Genomic DNA, 16392 nt, shown 5'->3' with positions numbered 1-16392 from the left:
CCGGCCCCAGTACACAGAGATCCCTCCGCGGGGTCACCTGACTGCCGCTGGCCGCACCTGCGCATGCGCACAGCCGGTTGCCTAGAGACGGGTGGACGCGCAGCGGACACGAACTAAAATCCAGCGGCGGCGTCATGTCTGAGGTGAGAGGGGCTGATACCGGGGAGGGGGAGGAGCGGGGCTGATACCGGGGAGGGGGAGATATATACGGGGAGGGGGAGGAGCGGGGCTGATACCGGGGAGGGGGAGATACCAGGTGGATATATACCGGGAGGGGGGGCTGATGTCACTGGTGTCACCCAACCATAGATGTACCATGGCTCCCTTCCTGGGGTGGAACTACAAGTCCCAGCAGGTTGCGGTTCGGCATTGGCCCCCATACCTGCGAGGCGATGACGGCTGAGGGGCTGCGGACCGCCGCAATGTCTGGGGAGCCACATGATCAGCGGCGCCCGCCGGCCCCTCCTCCGCGGTCGGACGGCGCCATCACCAGCCTCTCCCTCCGGTGACGCAGCACGGAGCCTTCGGCGGACGACGGAGCCGTGAGGTCACCGCCATGATGTCATAGGAGCGGGAGCCAGGAAAGAGTAAGAGCTGCGCCGCAGATGGCTCCACCCACCGCCCTCAGGATGTAGTAGGGGGGCCCCTGAACAGGTAGGGCCCCGTGGTGCCTAGACCCTCGTCAGCATCTCCCTCGTGATGAGTCGTAGGTGCCACAGTGAGCGCAAGTGGTCGGGGGGGATGGGGGGCTTCCTGCGGGGGAAGGGGTGGCGTAAAAGACGAAAACAGAACCGCGAGACCCGTGGAGACTCCCCCTGACACGATGCTGATCCGAGAGCGGGGGTCTGCAGCGCTCCCACTGAAGGGAATGGACACCCACGGCCCCCGCTTCTCGTGGTTGGCTCGGTTCCCAGCATGTCGGCCCCTCCCCCGGTGATCGGGATGCAGTAACCTCTCTAAAATTGGTGCCTGTAGAGTCGTGGCCTCCGTGGCCGCTCCCCCTGTGGTCAGCGCCCAAAACGGCGGCAGCAGAACGTCTGACCATGCGAACCGCGCCAACCACACTGTACAGCTTAGGGATGACTCTGGTGGTCTAGAGGAGGTGGAGTGCGCCCCCCGGAGGTCTCATGTGACACCAATATATACAGCCACCACTAGGGGGAGCTCACTACATACAGATATATACAGCCACCACTAGGGGGAGCTCACTACATACTGATATATACAGTCACCACTAGGGGGAGCTCACTACATACAGATATATACAGCCACCACTAGGGGGAGCTCACTACATACTGATATATACAGTCACCACTAGGGGGAGCTCACTACATACTGATATATACAGTCACCACTAGGGGGAGCTCACTACATACTGATATATACAGCCACCACTAGGGGGAGCTCACTACATACAGATATATACAGCCACCACTAGGGGGAGCTCACTGCATACAGATATATACAGCCACCACTAGGAGGAGCTCACTACATACTGATATATACAGCCACCACTAGGGGGAGCTCACTGTATACAGATATATACAACCACCACTAGGAGGAGCTCACTGCACACAGATATATACAGCCACCACTAGGGGGAGCTCACTACATACAGATATATACAGCCACCACTAGGAGGAGCTCACTACATACAGATATATACAGCCACCACTAGGAGGAGCTCACTACATACTGATATATACAGCCACCACTAGGGGGAGCTCACTGTATACAGATATATACAACCACCACTAGGAGGAGCTCACTGCACACAGATATATACAGCCTCCACTAGGGGGAGCTCACTGCATACAGATATATACAGTCACCACTAGGAGGAGCTCACTACATACAGATATATACAGTCACCACTAGGGGGAGCTCACTGCATACAGATATATACAGCCACCACTAGGGGGAGCTCACTACATACAGATATATACAGCCACCACTAGGAGGAGCTCACTACATACAGACATATACAGCCACCACTAGGGGGAGCACACTACATACAGATATATACAGCCACCACTAGGGGGAGCTCACTACATACAGATATATACAGCCACTACTAGGGGGAGCTCACTACATACAGATATATACAGCCACCACTAGGGGGAGCTCACTACATACAGATCTATACAGCCACCACTAGGGGGAGCTCCCTGCACACAGATCTATACAGCCACCACTAGGGGGAGCTCACTACATACAGATATTTACAGCCAACACTAGGGGGAGCTCACTACATACAGATATATACAGCCACCACTAGGGGGAGCTCACTACATACAGACATATACAGCCACCACTAGGGGAGCACACTACATACAGATATATACAGCCACCACTAAGGGAGCACACTACATACAGATATATACAGCCACCGCTAGGGGGAGCTCACTACATACAGATATATACAGCCACCACTAGGGGGAGCTCCCTGTATACAGATATATACAGCCACCACTAGGGGGAGCTCACTACATACAGATATATACAGCCACCACTAGGGGGAGCTCCCTGTATACAGATATATACAGCCACCACTAGGGGGAGCTCACTACATACAGATATATACAGCCACCACTAGGGGGAGCTCACTACATACAGATCTATACAGCCACCACTAGGGGGAGCTCCCTGCACACAGATCTATACAGCCACCACTAGGGGGAGCTCACTACATACAGATATTTACAGCCACCACTAGGGGGAGCTCCCTGCACACAGATATATACAGCCACCGCTAGGGGGAGCTCACTACATACAGATATATACAGCCACCACTAGGGGGAGCTCACTACATACAGACATATACAGCCACCACTAGGGGGAGCTCACTACATACAGACATATACAGCCACCGCTAGGGGGAGCTCACTACATACAGATATATACAGCCACCACTAGGAGGAGCTCACTGCACACAGATATATACAGCCTCCACTAGGGGGAGCTCACTACATACTGATATATACAGTCACCACTAGGGGGAGCTCCCTACATACAGATATATACAGCCACCACTAGGGGGAGCTCACTACATACAGATATATACAGCCACCACTAGGGAGAGCTCACTACATACAGATATATACAGCCACCACTAGGGGGAGCTCACTACATACAGATATATACAGCCAGCACTAAGGAGAGCTCCCTACATACAGATATATACAGCCACCACTAGGGAGAGCTCCCTACATACAGATATATACAGCCACCACTAGGGGGAGCTCACTACATACAGATATATACAGCCACCACTAGGGGGAGCTCACTACATACAGATATATACAGCCACCACTAGGGGGAGCTCACTACATACAGATATATACAGCCACCACTAGGGGGAGCTCACTACATACAGATATATACAGCCACCACTAGGGGGAGCTCCCTGTATACAGATATATACAGCCACCACTAGGGGGAGCTCACTACATACAGATATATACAGCCACCACTAGGGGGAGCTCCCTGTATACAGATATATACAGCCACCACTAGGGGGAGCTCACTACATACAGATATATACAGCCACCACTAGGGGGAGCTCACTACATACAGATCTATACAGCCACCACTAGGGGGAGCTCCCTGCACACAGATCTATACAGCCACCACTAGGGGGAGCTCACTACATACAGATATTTACAGCCACCACTAGGGGGAGCTCCCTGCACACAGATCTATACAGCCACCACTAGGGGGAGCTCACTACATACAGATATTTACAGCCAACACTAGGGGGAGCTCACTACATACAGATATATACAGCCACCGCTAGGGGGAGCTCACTACATACAGATATATACAGCCACCGCTAGGGGGAGCTCACTACATACAGATATATACAGCCACCGCTAGGGGGAGCTCACTACATACAGATATATACAGCCACCGCTAGGGGGAGCTCACTACATACAGATATATACAGCCACCGCTAGGGGGAGCTCACTACATACAGATATATACAGCCACCGCTAGGGGGAGCTCACTACATACAGATATATACAGCCACCGCTAGGGGGAGCTCACTACATACAGATATTTACAGCCAACACTAGGGGGAGCTCACTACATACAGATATTTACAGCCAACACTAGGGGGAGCTCACTACATACAGATATAAACAGCCACCACTAGGGGGAGCTCCCTGTATACAGATATATACAGCCACCACTAGGGGGAGCTCACTACATACAGATATATACAGCCACCACTAGGGGGAGCTCACTGCATACAGATATATACAGCCACCACTAGTGGGAGCTCACTGCATACAGATATATACAGCCACCACTAGGGGAAGCTCCCTGTATACAGATATATACAGCCACCATTAGGGGGAGCTCCCTGTATACAGATATATACAGCCACCACTAGGGGGAGCTCACTACATACAGATATATACAGCCACCGCTAGGGGGAGCTCACTACATACAGATATATACAGCCACCACTAGGGGGAGCTCACTGCATATAGATATACACAGCCACCATTAGGGGGAGCTCCCTGTATACAGATATATACAGCCACCATTAGGGGGAGCTCCCTGTATACAGATATATACAGCCACCACTAGGGGGAGCTCACTACATACAGATATATACAGCCACCGCTAGGGGGAGCTCACTACATACAGATATACACAGCCACCGCTAAGGGGAGCTCACTACATACAGATATATACAGCCACCACTAGGGGGAGCTCACTACATACTGATATATACAGCCATCACTAGGGGGAGCTCACTACATACAGATATATACAGCCACCACTAGGGGGAGCTCACCGCATACAGATATATACAGCCACCACTAGGGGGAGCTCACTACATACTGATATATACAGTCACGACTAGGGGGAGCTCACTACATACTGATATATACAGCCACCACTAGGGGGAGCTCACTACATACAGATATATACAGCCACCATTAGGGGGAGCTCACTACATACAGATATATACAGCCACCACTATGGGGAGCTCACTGCATACAGATATATACAGCCACCACTAGGGGGAGCTCACTGCATACAGATATATACAGCCACCACTAGGGGGAGCTCACTGCATACAGATATATACAGCCACCACTAGGGGAAGCTCACTACATACAGATATATACAGCCACCACTAGGGAGAGCTCACTACATACAGATATACACAGCCACCACTAGGGGGAGCTCACTGCATACAGATATATACACCCACCACTAGGGGGAGCTCACTACATACAGATATATACAGCCACCATTAGGGGGAGCTCACTACATACAGATATATACAGCCACCACTATGGGGAGCTCACTGCATACAGATATATACAGCCACCACTAGGGGGAGCTCACTGCATACAGATATATACAGCCACCACTAGGGGGAGCTCACTGCATACAGATATATACAGCCACCACTAGGGGAAGCTCACTACATACAGATATATACAGCCACCACTAGGGAGAGCTCACTACATACAGATATACACAGCCACCACTAGGGGGAGCTCACTACATACAGACATATACAGCCACCACTAGGGGTAGCTCACTGCATACAGATATATACAGCCACCACTAGAGGGAGGTCATTGCATACAGATTATAAAGCCACCACTATGGGGAGCTCACTGTATACAGATACATGCACTCACCACGCGGGGGAGCTCACTGCATAGAGATATATACAGCCACCAGTAAGGGGAGCTCACTGCATACAGATATATATACAGCCAACACTAGGGGGAGCTTACTGCAGACAGATATATACAGCCACCACTAGGGGGAGCTCACTGCATATAGATACATGCGGTCACCACTAGGGGGAGCTTACTGCTTACAGATATATACAGCCACTTCTAAGGGGAGCTCCCTGCATACAGACATATACAGACACCACTAGGGGGAGCTCCCTGAATACAGATATATACAGTCACCACTATGGGGAGCTCACTGTATACAGATGTATTCAGCCACCACTAGGGGGAGCTCACTACATACAGATGCATACAGTCACTACTAGGGGGAGCTCACTGCATACAGATATATACAGCCACCACTAGGGGGAGCTCACTACATACAGATGCATACAGTCACTAATAGGGGGGGCTCACTACATACAGATATACATACACCCACCACTAGGAGGAGCTCACTACATACAGATATATACAGCCACCACTAGGGGGAGCTTACTACATACAGATGTAAACAGCCACCACTAGAGGGAGCGCACTACATACAGATGTAAACAGCCACCACTAGAGGGAGCTCACTGCTTACAGATACTTATAGTCACCACTAGGGGGAGCTTACTACATACAGATATATATAGCCACCACTAGAGGGAGCTCACTACATACAGATATATACAGCCACCACTAGAGGGAGCTCACTACATACAGATATATACAGCCACCGCTAGAGGGAGCTCACTGCAGACAGATATATACAGCCACTACTAAGCGGAGTTCACTGCTTACAGATACATACAGTCACCACTAGGGGAGGCTCACCGCATATACACTACCGTTCAAAAGTTTGGGGTCACCCAAACAATTTAGTGTTTTCCATGAAAAGTCCCACTTATTCACCACCATGCGTTGTGAAATGAATAGACAATAGAGCCAAGACATTGACAAGGTTAGAAATAATGATTTGTATGTGAAATAACATTGTTTTTACATCAAACTTTGCTTTCGTCCAAGAATCCTCCTTTTGCAGCAATTCCAGCATTGCACACCTCTGACATTCTAGCTGTTAATTTGTTGAGGTAAGCTTGTGAAATTGCACCCCAGGCTTCTAGAAGCATCTCCCACAAGTTGGATTGGTTGGATGGGCACTTCTGGCGTACCATACGGTCAAGCTGCTCCCACAACAGCTCAATGGGGTTCAGATCTGGTGACTGCGCTGGCCACTCCATTACCCATAGAATACCAGCTGCCTGCTTCTGCTGTAAATAGTTCTTGCACAATTTGGAGGTGTGTTTAGGGTCATTGTCCTGTTGTAGGATGAAATTGGTTCCAATCAAGCGCTGTCCACTGGGTATGGCATGGCGTTGCCAAATGGAGTGATAGCCTTCCTTATTCAGAATCCCTTTTACCCTGTACAAATCTCCCACCTTACCAGCACCAAAGCCACCCCAGACCATCACATTACCTCCACCATGCTTAACAGATGGCGTCAGGCATTCTTCCAGCATCTTTTCATGTGTTCTGCGTCTCACAAACGTTCTTCTTTGTGATCCAAACACCTCAAACTTGGATTCATCCGTCCACAACACTTTTTTCCAGTCTTCCTCTGTCCAATGTCTGTGTTCTTTTGCCCATCTTAATCTTTTTCTTTTATTGGCCAGTCTCAGATATGGCTTTTTCTTTGCCACTCTGCCCTGAAGCCCAAAATCCCGCAGCCGCCTCTTCACTGTAGATGTTGACACTGGTGTTTTGCGGGTACTATTTAATGAAGATGCCAGTTGGGTACCTGTGAGGCGTCTGCTTCTCAAACTAGAGACTCTAATGTGCTTATCTTCTTGCTTAGTTGTGCAACGCGGCCTCCCACTTCTTTTTCTACTCTGGTTAGAGCCTGTTTGTGCTGTCCTCTGAAGGGAGTAGTACACACCGTTGTAGGAAATCGTCAATTTCTTAGCAATTTCTCGCATGGAATAGCCTTCATTTCTAAGAACAAGAATAGACTGTCGAGTTTCAGATGAAAGTTCTCTTTTTCTGGCCATTTTGAGCGTTTAATTGACCCCACAAATGTGATGCTCCAGAAACTCAATCTGCTCACAGGAAGGTCAGTTTTGTAGCTTCTGTAACGAGCTAGACTGTTTTCAGATGTGTGAACATGATTGCACAAGGGTTTTCTAATCATCAATTAGCCTTCTGAGCCAATGAGCAAACACATTGTACCATTAGAACACTGGAGTGATAGTTGCTGGAAATGGGCCTCTATTCACCTTTGTAGATATTGCACAAAAAACCAGGCATTTGCAGCTAGAATAGTCATTTACCACATTAGCAATGTATAGAGTGCATTTGTTTAAAGTTAGGACTAGTTTAAAGTTATCTTCATTAAAAAGTACAGTGCTTTTCCTTCAAAAATAAGGACATTTCAATGTGACCCCAAACTTTTGAACGGTAGTGTAGATGTATACAGTAACCACTAGGGGGAGCTCACTGCATACAGATGTATACAGCCAACACTATGGGGAGCTCACTACATACAGTTATATATACAGCCACCACTAGGGGGAGCTCCCTGTATACAGATATATACAGCCACCACTAGGGGGAGCTCACTGTATACAAATATATACAGCCATTACTAGGGGAAGCTCACTGCATACACATATACACAGCCACCACTAAGGGGAGCTTACCGCATACAGATGTATACAGCCACCACTAGGGGGAGCTCACTGCATAGAGATGGATACAGCCACTACTAGGGGGAGCTCACTGTATACAGATGTATACAGCCACCACTAGGGGGAGCTCACTGCATACAGATGTATACAGCCACCACTAGGGGGAGCTCAGTGCATACAGATGTATACAGCCACCACTAGGGGGAGCTCAGTGCATACAGATGTATACAGCCACCACTAGGGGGAGCTCACTGCATACAGATGTATACAGCTACCACTAGGGGGAGCTCACTGCACACAGATATATACAGCCACCACTAGGGGGAGCTCACTGCATACAGATACATACAGCCACCACTAGGGGAAGCTCACTACATACAGATATATACAGCCACCACTAGGGGGAGCTCACTGCATACAGATACATACAGTCACCACTACGGAGAGCTCACTACATACAGATATATACAGCCACCACTAGGGGGAGCTCACTGCATATAGATATACACAGCCACCACTAGGGGGAGCTCACTACATACAGATATATACAGCCACCATTAGGGGGAGCTCCCTGTATACAGATATATACAGCCACCATTAGGGGGAGCTCCCTGCATACAGATATATACAGCCACCACTAGGGAGAGCTCACTGCATACAGATATATACAGCCACCACTAGGGGGAGCTCCCTGTATACAGATATGTACAGCCCCACTAGGGGGAGCTCACTGCATACAGATACATACAGCCACCACTAGGGGGAGCTCACTACATACTGATATATACAGTCACCACTAGGGGGGGCTCACTACATACAGATATATACAGCCACCACTAGGGGGAGCTCACTACATACAGATATATACAGCCACCACTAGGGGGAGCTCACTACATACAGATATATACAGTCACCACTAGGGGGAACTCACTACATACAGATATATACAGCCACCACTAGGGGGAGCTCGCTGCATATAGATATACACAGCCACCACTAGGGGGAGCTCCCTGTATACAGACATATGCAGCCACCATTAGGGGGAGCTCCCTGTATACAGATATATACAGCCACCACTAGGGGAAGCTCACTACATACAGATATATACAGCCACCACTAGGGGGAGCTCACTACATACAGATATATACAGCCACCGCTAGGGGGAGCTCACTACATACAGATATACACAGCCACCGCTAAGGGGAGCTCACTACATAGAGATATATACAGCCACCACTAGGGGGAGCTCACTACATACAGATATATACAGCCACCACTAGGGGAAGCTCACTACATACAGATATATACAGCCACCACTAGGGAGAGCTCACTACATACAGATATACACAGCCACCACTAGGGAGAGCTCACTACATACAGATATATACAGCCACCACTAAGGGGAGCTCACTACATAGAGATATATACAGCCACCACTAGGGGGAGCTCACTACATACAGATATATACAGCCACCACTAGGGAGAGCTCACTACATACAGATATACACAGCCACCACTAGGGGTAGCTCACTGCATACAGATATATACAGCCACCACTAGGGGGAGGTCATTGCATACAGATTATAAAGCCACCACTAGGGGGAGCTCCCTGTATACAGATACATGCACTCACCACGCGGGGGAGCTCACTGCATAGAGATATATACAGCCACCAGTAAGGGGAGCTCACTGCATACAGATATATATACAGCCAACACTAGGGGGAGCTTACTGCAGACATATATATACAGCCACCACTAGGGGGAGCTCACTGCATATAGATACATGCTGTCACAACTAGGGGGAGCTTACTGCTTACAGATATATACAGCCACTTCTAGGGGGAGCTCCCTGCATACAGACATATACAGACACCACTAGGGGGAGCTCCCTGAATACAGATATATACAGTCACCACTATGGGGAGCTCACTGTATACAGATGTATTCAGCCACCGCTAAGGGGAGCTCACTACATAGAGATATATACAGCCACCACTAGGGGGAGCTCACTACATACAGATATATACAGCCACCACTAGGGAGAGCTCACTACATACAGATATATACAGCCACCACTAGGGGGAGCTCACTACATACAGATATACACAGCCACCGCTAAGGGGAGCTCACTACATACAGAAATATACAGCCACCACTAGGGGGAGCTCCCTGTATACAGATATATATAGCCACCACTAGAGGGAGCTCACTGCATATAGATATATACAGCCACCACTAGGGGAAGCTCACTACATACAGATATATACAGCCACCACTAGGGAGAGCTCACTACATACAGATATATACAGCCACCGCTAAGGGGAGCTCACTACATACAGATATATACAGCCACCACTAGGGGAAGCTCACTACATACAGATATATACAGCCACCACTAGGGAGAGCTCACTACATACAGATATACACAGCCACCACTAGGGGTAGCTCACTGCATACAGATATATACAGCCACCACTAGGGGGAGGTCATTGCATACAGATTATAAAGCCACCACTAGGGGGAGCTCCCTGTATACAGATACATGCACTCACCACGCGGGGGAGCTCACTGCATAGAGATATATACAGCCACCAGTAAGGGGAGCTCACTGCATACAGATATATATACAGCCAACACTAGGGGGAGCTTACTGCAGACATATATATACAGCCACCACTAGGGGGAGCTCACTGCATATAGATACATGCTGTCACCACTAGGGGGAGCTTACTGCTTACAGATATATACAGCCACTTCTAGGGGGAGCTCCCTGCATACAGACATGTACAGACACCACTAGGGGGAGCTCACTGCATACAGATATATACAGCCACCACTAGGGGGAGCTCACTACATACAGATGCATACAGTCACTACTAGGGGGAGCTCACTGCATACAGATATATACAGCCACTACTTGGGGGAGCTCACTGCATACAGATACATACAGTCAACCCTAGGCGGAGCTCACTGCATACAGATATATACAGCCACCACTAGGGGGAGCTCATTGCATACAGATTTATACAGCCACCACTAGGGGAAGCTCACTGCATACAGATATATACAGCCACTACTAGGAGGAGCTCACTGCATACAGATGTATACAGCCACCACTAGGGGGAGCTCACTGCATACAGATATATACAGCCACCACTAGGGGGAGCTCACTGCATACAGATATCTGCAGCCACCACTAGGGGAAGCTCACTGCATACAGATGTATACTACCACCACTAGGGGGAGCTCACTGCATACAGGTGTATACAGCCACCACTAGGGGGAGCTCACTGCATACAGATGTATACAGCCACCACTAGGGGGAGCTCACTGCATACAGATATCTACAGCCACCACTAGGGGAAGCTCACTGCATACAGATATATACAGCCACCACTATGGGGAGCTTACTACATACAGATATATACAGCCACCACTATGGGGAGCTCACTACATACTGATGTAAACAGCCACCACTAGAGGGAGCGCACTACATACAGATGTAAACAGCCACCACTAGAGGGAGCTCACTGCTTACAGATACATATAGTCACCACTAGGGGGAGCTTACTACATACAGATATATACAGCCACCACTAGAGGGAGCTCACTACATACAGATATATACAGCCACCGCTAGAGGGAGCTCACTGCAGACAGATATATACAGCCACTACTAAGGGGAGTTCACTGCTTACAGATACATACAGTCACCACTAGGGGGAGCTCCCTGCATACAGATACGTACAGCCACCACTAGGGGAAGCTCCCTGCATACAGATACATAGAGTCACCACTAGGGGAAGCTCACTGCATACAGATGTATACTACCACCACTAGGGGGAGCTCACTGCATACAGGTGTATACAGCCACCACTAGGGGGAGCTCACTGCATACAGGTGTATACAGCCACCACTAGGGGGAGCTCACTACATACAGATATATGCAGCCACCACTAGGGGGAGCTCACTGCATACAGATGTATACAGCCACCACTAGGGGGAGCTCACTGCATACAGATATCTACAGCCACCACTATGGGGAGCTTACTACATACAGATATATACAGCCACCACTATGGGGAGCTCACTACATACAGATGTAAACAGCCACCACTAGAGGGAGCGCACTACATACAGATGTAAACAGCCACCACTAGAGGGAGCTCACTGCTTACAGATACATATAGTCACCACTAGGGGGAGCTTACTACATACAGATATATACAGCCACCACTAGAGGGAGCTCACTACATACAGATATATACAGCCACCGCTAGAGGGAGCTCACTGCAGACAGATATATACAGCCACTACTAAGGGTAGTTCACTGCTTACAGATACATACAGTCACCACTAGGGGGAGCTCCCTGCATACAGATACGTACAGCAACCACTAGGGGGAGCTCACTGCATACAGATGTATACAGCCAACACTACAGGGAGCTCACTACATACAGTTGTATATACAGCCACCACTAGGGGGAGCTCACTGTATACAAATATATACAGCCATTACTAGGGGAAGCTCACTGCATACACATATACACAGCCACCACTAGGGGGAGCTCACTGCATAGAGATGGATACAGCCACTACTAGAGGAAGCTCTCTGCATACAGATGTATACAGCCACCACTAGGGGGAGCTCCCTGTATACAGATATGTACAGCCACCACTAGGGGGAGCTCACTGCATACAGATACATACAGCCACCACTAGGGGAAGCTCACTGCATACAGATATATACAGCCACCACTAGGGGGAGCTCACTGCATACAGATACATACAGCCACCACTAGGGGAAGCTCACTGCATACAGATATATACAGCCACCACTAGGGAGAGCTCACTGCATACAGATATATACAACCACCACTAGGGAGAGCTCACTGCATACAGATATATACAGCCACCACTAGGGAGAGCTCACTGCATACAGATATATACAGCCACCACTAGGGAGAGCTCACTGCAGACAGATATATACAGCCACTACTAAGGGGAGTTCACTGCATACAGATATATACAGCCACCACTAGGGAGAGCTCACTGCATACAGATATATACAGCCACCACTAGGGAGAGCTCACTACATACAGATATATACAGCCACCACTAGGGGGAGCCCCCTGCATTGAGAGTTTGCCTGTGACATGATGCTGCTTGTACAGGGTTATATAGGGGCAGACAAGCCGCGGAGCCTCCCGCAGGCTGAGAGGGGGTATAATGAGACGTGTGGGAGGGCCCAACACTGAGGGGCTCCAGTAAGGAGGTGGTCAGGTGTCTCTGTGCTCCGCCTGCCGGACCCTCTCTGGCCTGACCTTACTGCAGAAGTCTTTTACCTGCCCCTCTGTGGTTCTTGCAGGAGAGGCTGGAGAAGGGAGTGCTGGAGGAGAAGGCCTTGGAGGCGCTGGAGAGGGACTTCCAGGAGGTGCTCAGCGAGCTGACGGGAGACAAGAGTCTGGAGAAGTTCCGTACGGAATACCAGAAGCTCCACGGCGTCCTGAAGAAGTCCACCGAGAACGAGAGGCGCCTGATGGGGAAATGCCGAGAGCTCAACGCCGAGATCGTGGCCAACGCCGCCAAAGTGGCCACCGCCCTGCAGCTGTCCCAGGAGGACCAGAGCACCATCGCCTCCCTGAAGAAGGTAAGGCGCCACCGACCAGAGCCGCGGAGGGTGAGATACACGGCTGTGCAGAGAGTATCACAAAGGACAGGATTAGATACACAGCTCAGCAAACAGTATCACATAGGATTAGATACAGCAGACAGTATCACACAGGATAGGATTAGATACACGGCTGTGCAGAGAGTATCACAAAGGACAGGATTAGATACAGCAGACAGTATCACACAGGATAGGATTAGATACACGGCTGTGCAGACAGTATCACACAGAATAGGATTAGATAGCTCAGCAAACAGTATCACACAGAAGAGGATTAGATACACGGCGCAGCAGACAGTATCACACGGGATAGGATTAGATACAGCAGACAGTATCACACAGGATGGGATTAGATACAGCAGACAGTATCACACAGGAGAGGATTAGAAACAGCTCAGCAGACAGTATCACACGGGATAGGATTAGATACAGCAGACAGTATCACACAGGATAGGATTAGATACAGGAGCTCAGCAGATAGTATCACAAAGGACAGGATTAGATACACAGCTCAGCAAACAGTATCACACATGATAGGATTAGATACAGCAGACAGTATCACACGGGAGAGGATTAGATACACAGCTCAGCAGACAGTATCACACAGCAAAGGATTAGATACACGGCTCAGCAGACAGTATCACACAGGATGGGACTAGATACAGCAGACAGTATCACACGGGAGAGGATTAGATACACAGCTCAGCAGACAGTATCACACAGCAAAGGATTAGATACACGGCTCAGCAGACAGTATCACACAGGATAGGATTAGATACACGGCTCAGCAGACAGTATCACACAGGATAGAATTAGATACATGGCTCCGCAGACTGTATCACACAGGATAGGATTAGATACACAGCTCAGCAAACAGTATCACACAGAATAGGATTAGATACAGGAGCTCAGTTGACACTATCACACAGAATACGATTAGATACATGGCTCAGCAGACAATATCACACAGGATAGGATTAGATACATGGCTCAGCAGACAGTATCACACAGGATAGGATTAGATACACAGCTCAGCAGACAGTATAACACAGGATAGGATTAGATACACGGCTCAGCAGACAGTATCACACAGGATAGGATTAGATACATGGCTCAGCAGACAGTATCACACAGCAAAGGATTAGATACACGGCTCAGCAGACAGTATCACAGCAAAGGATTAGATACACGGCTCAGCAGACAGTATCACACAGGATAGAATTAGATACACGGCTCAGCAGACAGTATCATATAGGATAGGATTAGATACAGCAGCTCCGCAGACAGTATCACACAGAATAGGATTAGATAGCTCAGCAAACAGTATCACACAGAAGAGGATTAGATACACGGCGCAGCAGACAGTATCACACAGGATAGGATTAGATACACGGCTCAGCAGACAGTATCACACAGGATAGGATTAGATACACGGCTCAGCAGACAGTATCGCACAGGATAGGATTAGATACACGGCTCAGCAGGCAGTATCACACAGGATAGGATTAGATACACGGCTCAGCAGACAGTATCACACAGGATAGGATTAGATACAGGAGCTCAGTTGACACTATCACACAGGATAGGATTAGATACACGGCTCAGCAGGCACTATCACACAGGATAGGATTAGATACACGGCTCAGCAGGCAGTATCACACAGAATACGATTAGATACATGGCTCAGCAGGCAGTATCACACAGAATACGATTAGATACACGGCTCAGCAGGCAGTATCACACAGGATAGGATTAGATACACGGCTCAGCAGGCAGTATCACACAGGATAGGATTAGATACACGGCTCAGCAGACAGTATCACACAGGATACGATTAGATACATGGCTCAGCAGGCAGTATCACACAGGATAGGATTAGATACACGGCTCGGTAGGCAGTATCACACAGGATAGGATTAGATACAACAGCTCAGCAGACGGTATCACACAGGATAGGATTAGATACATGGCTCAGCAGGCAGTTTCACACAGAAGAGGAAGAAAACCTGATCTCGCCCCGGACCCGGCCGCCCGTCGCCCCGGACCCGGCCGCCCGTCGCCCCGGACCCGGCCGCCCGTCGCCCCGGACCCGGCCGCCCGTCGCCCCGGACCCGGCCGCCCGTCACCCCGGATCCGGCCACGCATTACTCGGAACCGGCCGTCCGTAACCCTTTTATACCAAATAACATATCAAATATATGTTTTGTATTTCACACAAAATGAAGAAAATGATCCCCAGTGATCCCATGTTAGACCCCCTGACTTATATACCCGCAGACCGCGACCCATGGAGAAAGGAGGCGCAAAACACACATTAGTAACATAACATATTTAAGCAC

General features: G+C 49.2%; 1 protein-coding gene across 1 annotated transcript in view; it reads left to right on the top strand.

Moving 5' to 3' along the window:
- The first annotated feature begins 39 nt into the window (after positions 1 to 39).
- The window catches only part of CFAP58 (cilia and flagella associated protein 58), a 133315-nt gene continuing 116962 nt past the window's right edge, over positions 40 to 16392 (top strand). The window contains exons 1-2 of the mRNA XM_066601490.1: positions 40 to 143; positions 13751 to 14032. Coding sequence (XP_066457587.1) covers positions 135 to 143; positions 13751 to 14032 — 291 coding nt within the window. The 5' untranslated portion in view covers positions 40 to 134. The remainder of the gene's footprint in view (positions 144 to 13750; positions 14033 to 16392) is intronic.

This window comes from Eleutherodactylus coqui, chromosome 4 (assembly GCF_035609145.1).
Source record: "Eleutherodactylus coqui strain aEleCoq1 chromosome 4, aEleCoq1.hap1, whole genome shotgun sequence".
Taxonomy (NCBI): Eukaryota; Metazoa; Chordata; class Amphibia; order Anura; family Eleutherodactylidae; genus Eleutherodactylus; species Eleutherodactylus coqui.
This window is presented reverse-complemented; position numbering and strand designations above follow the sequence as displayed.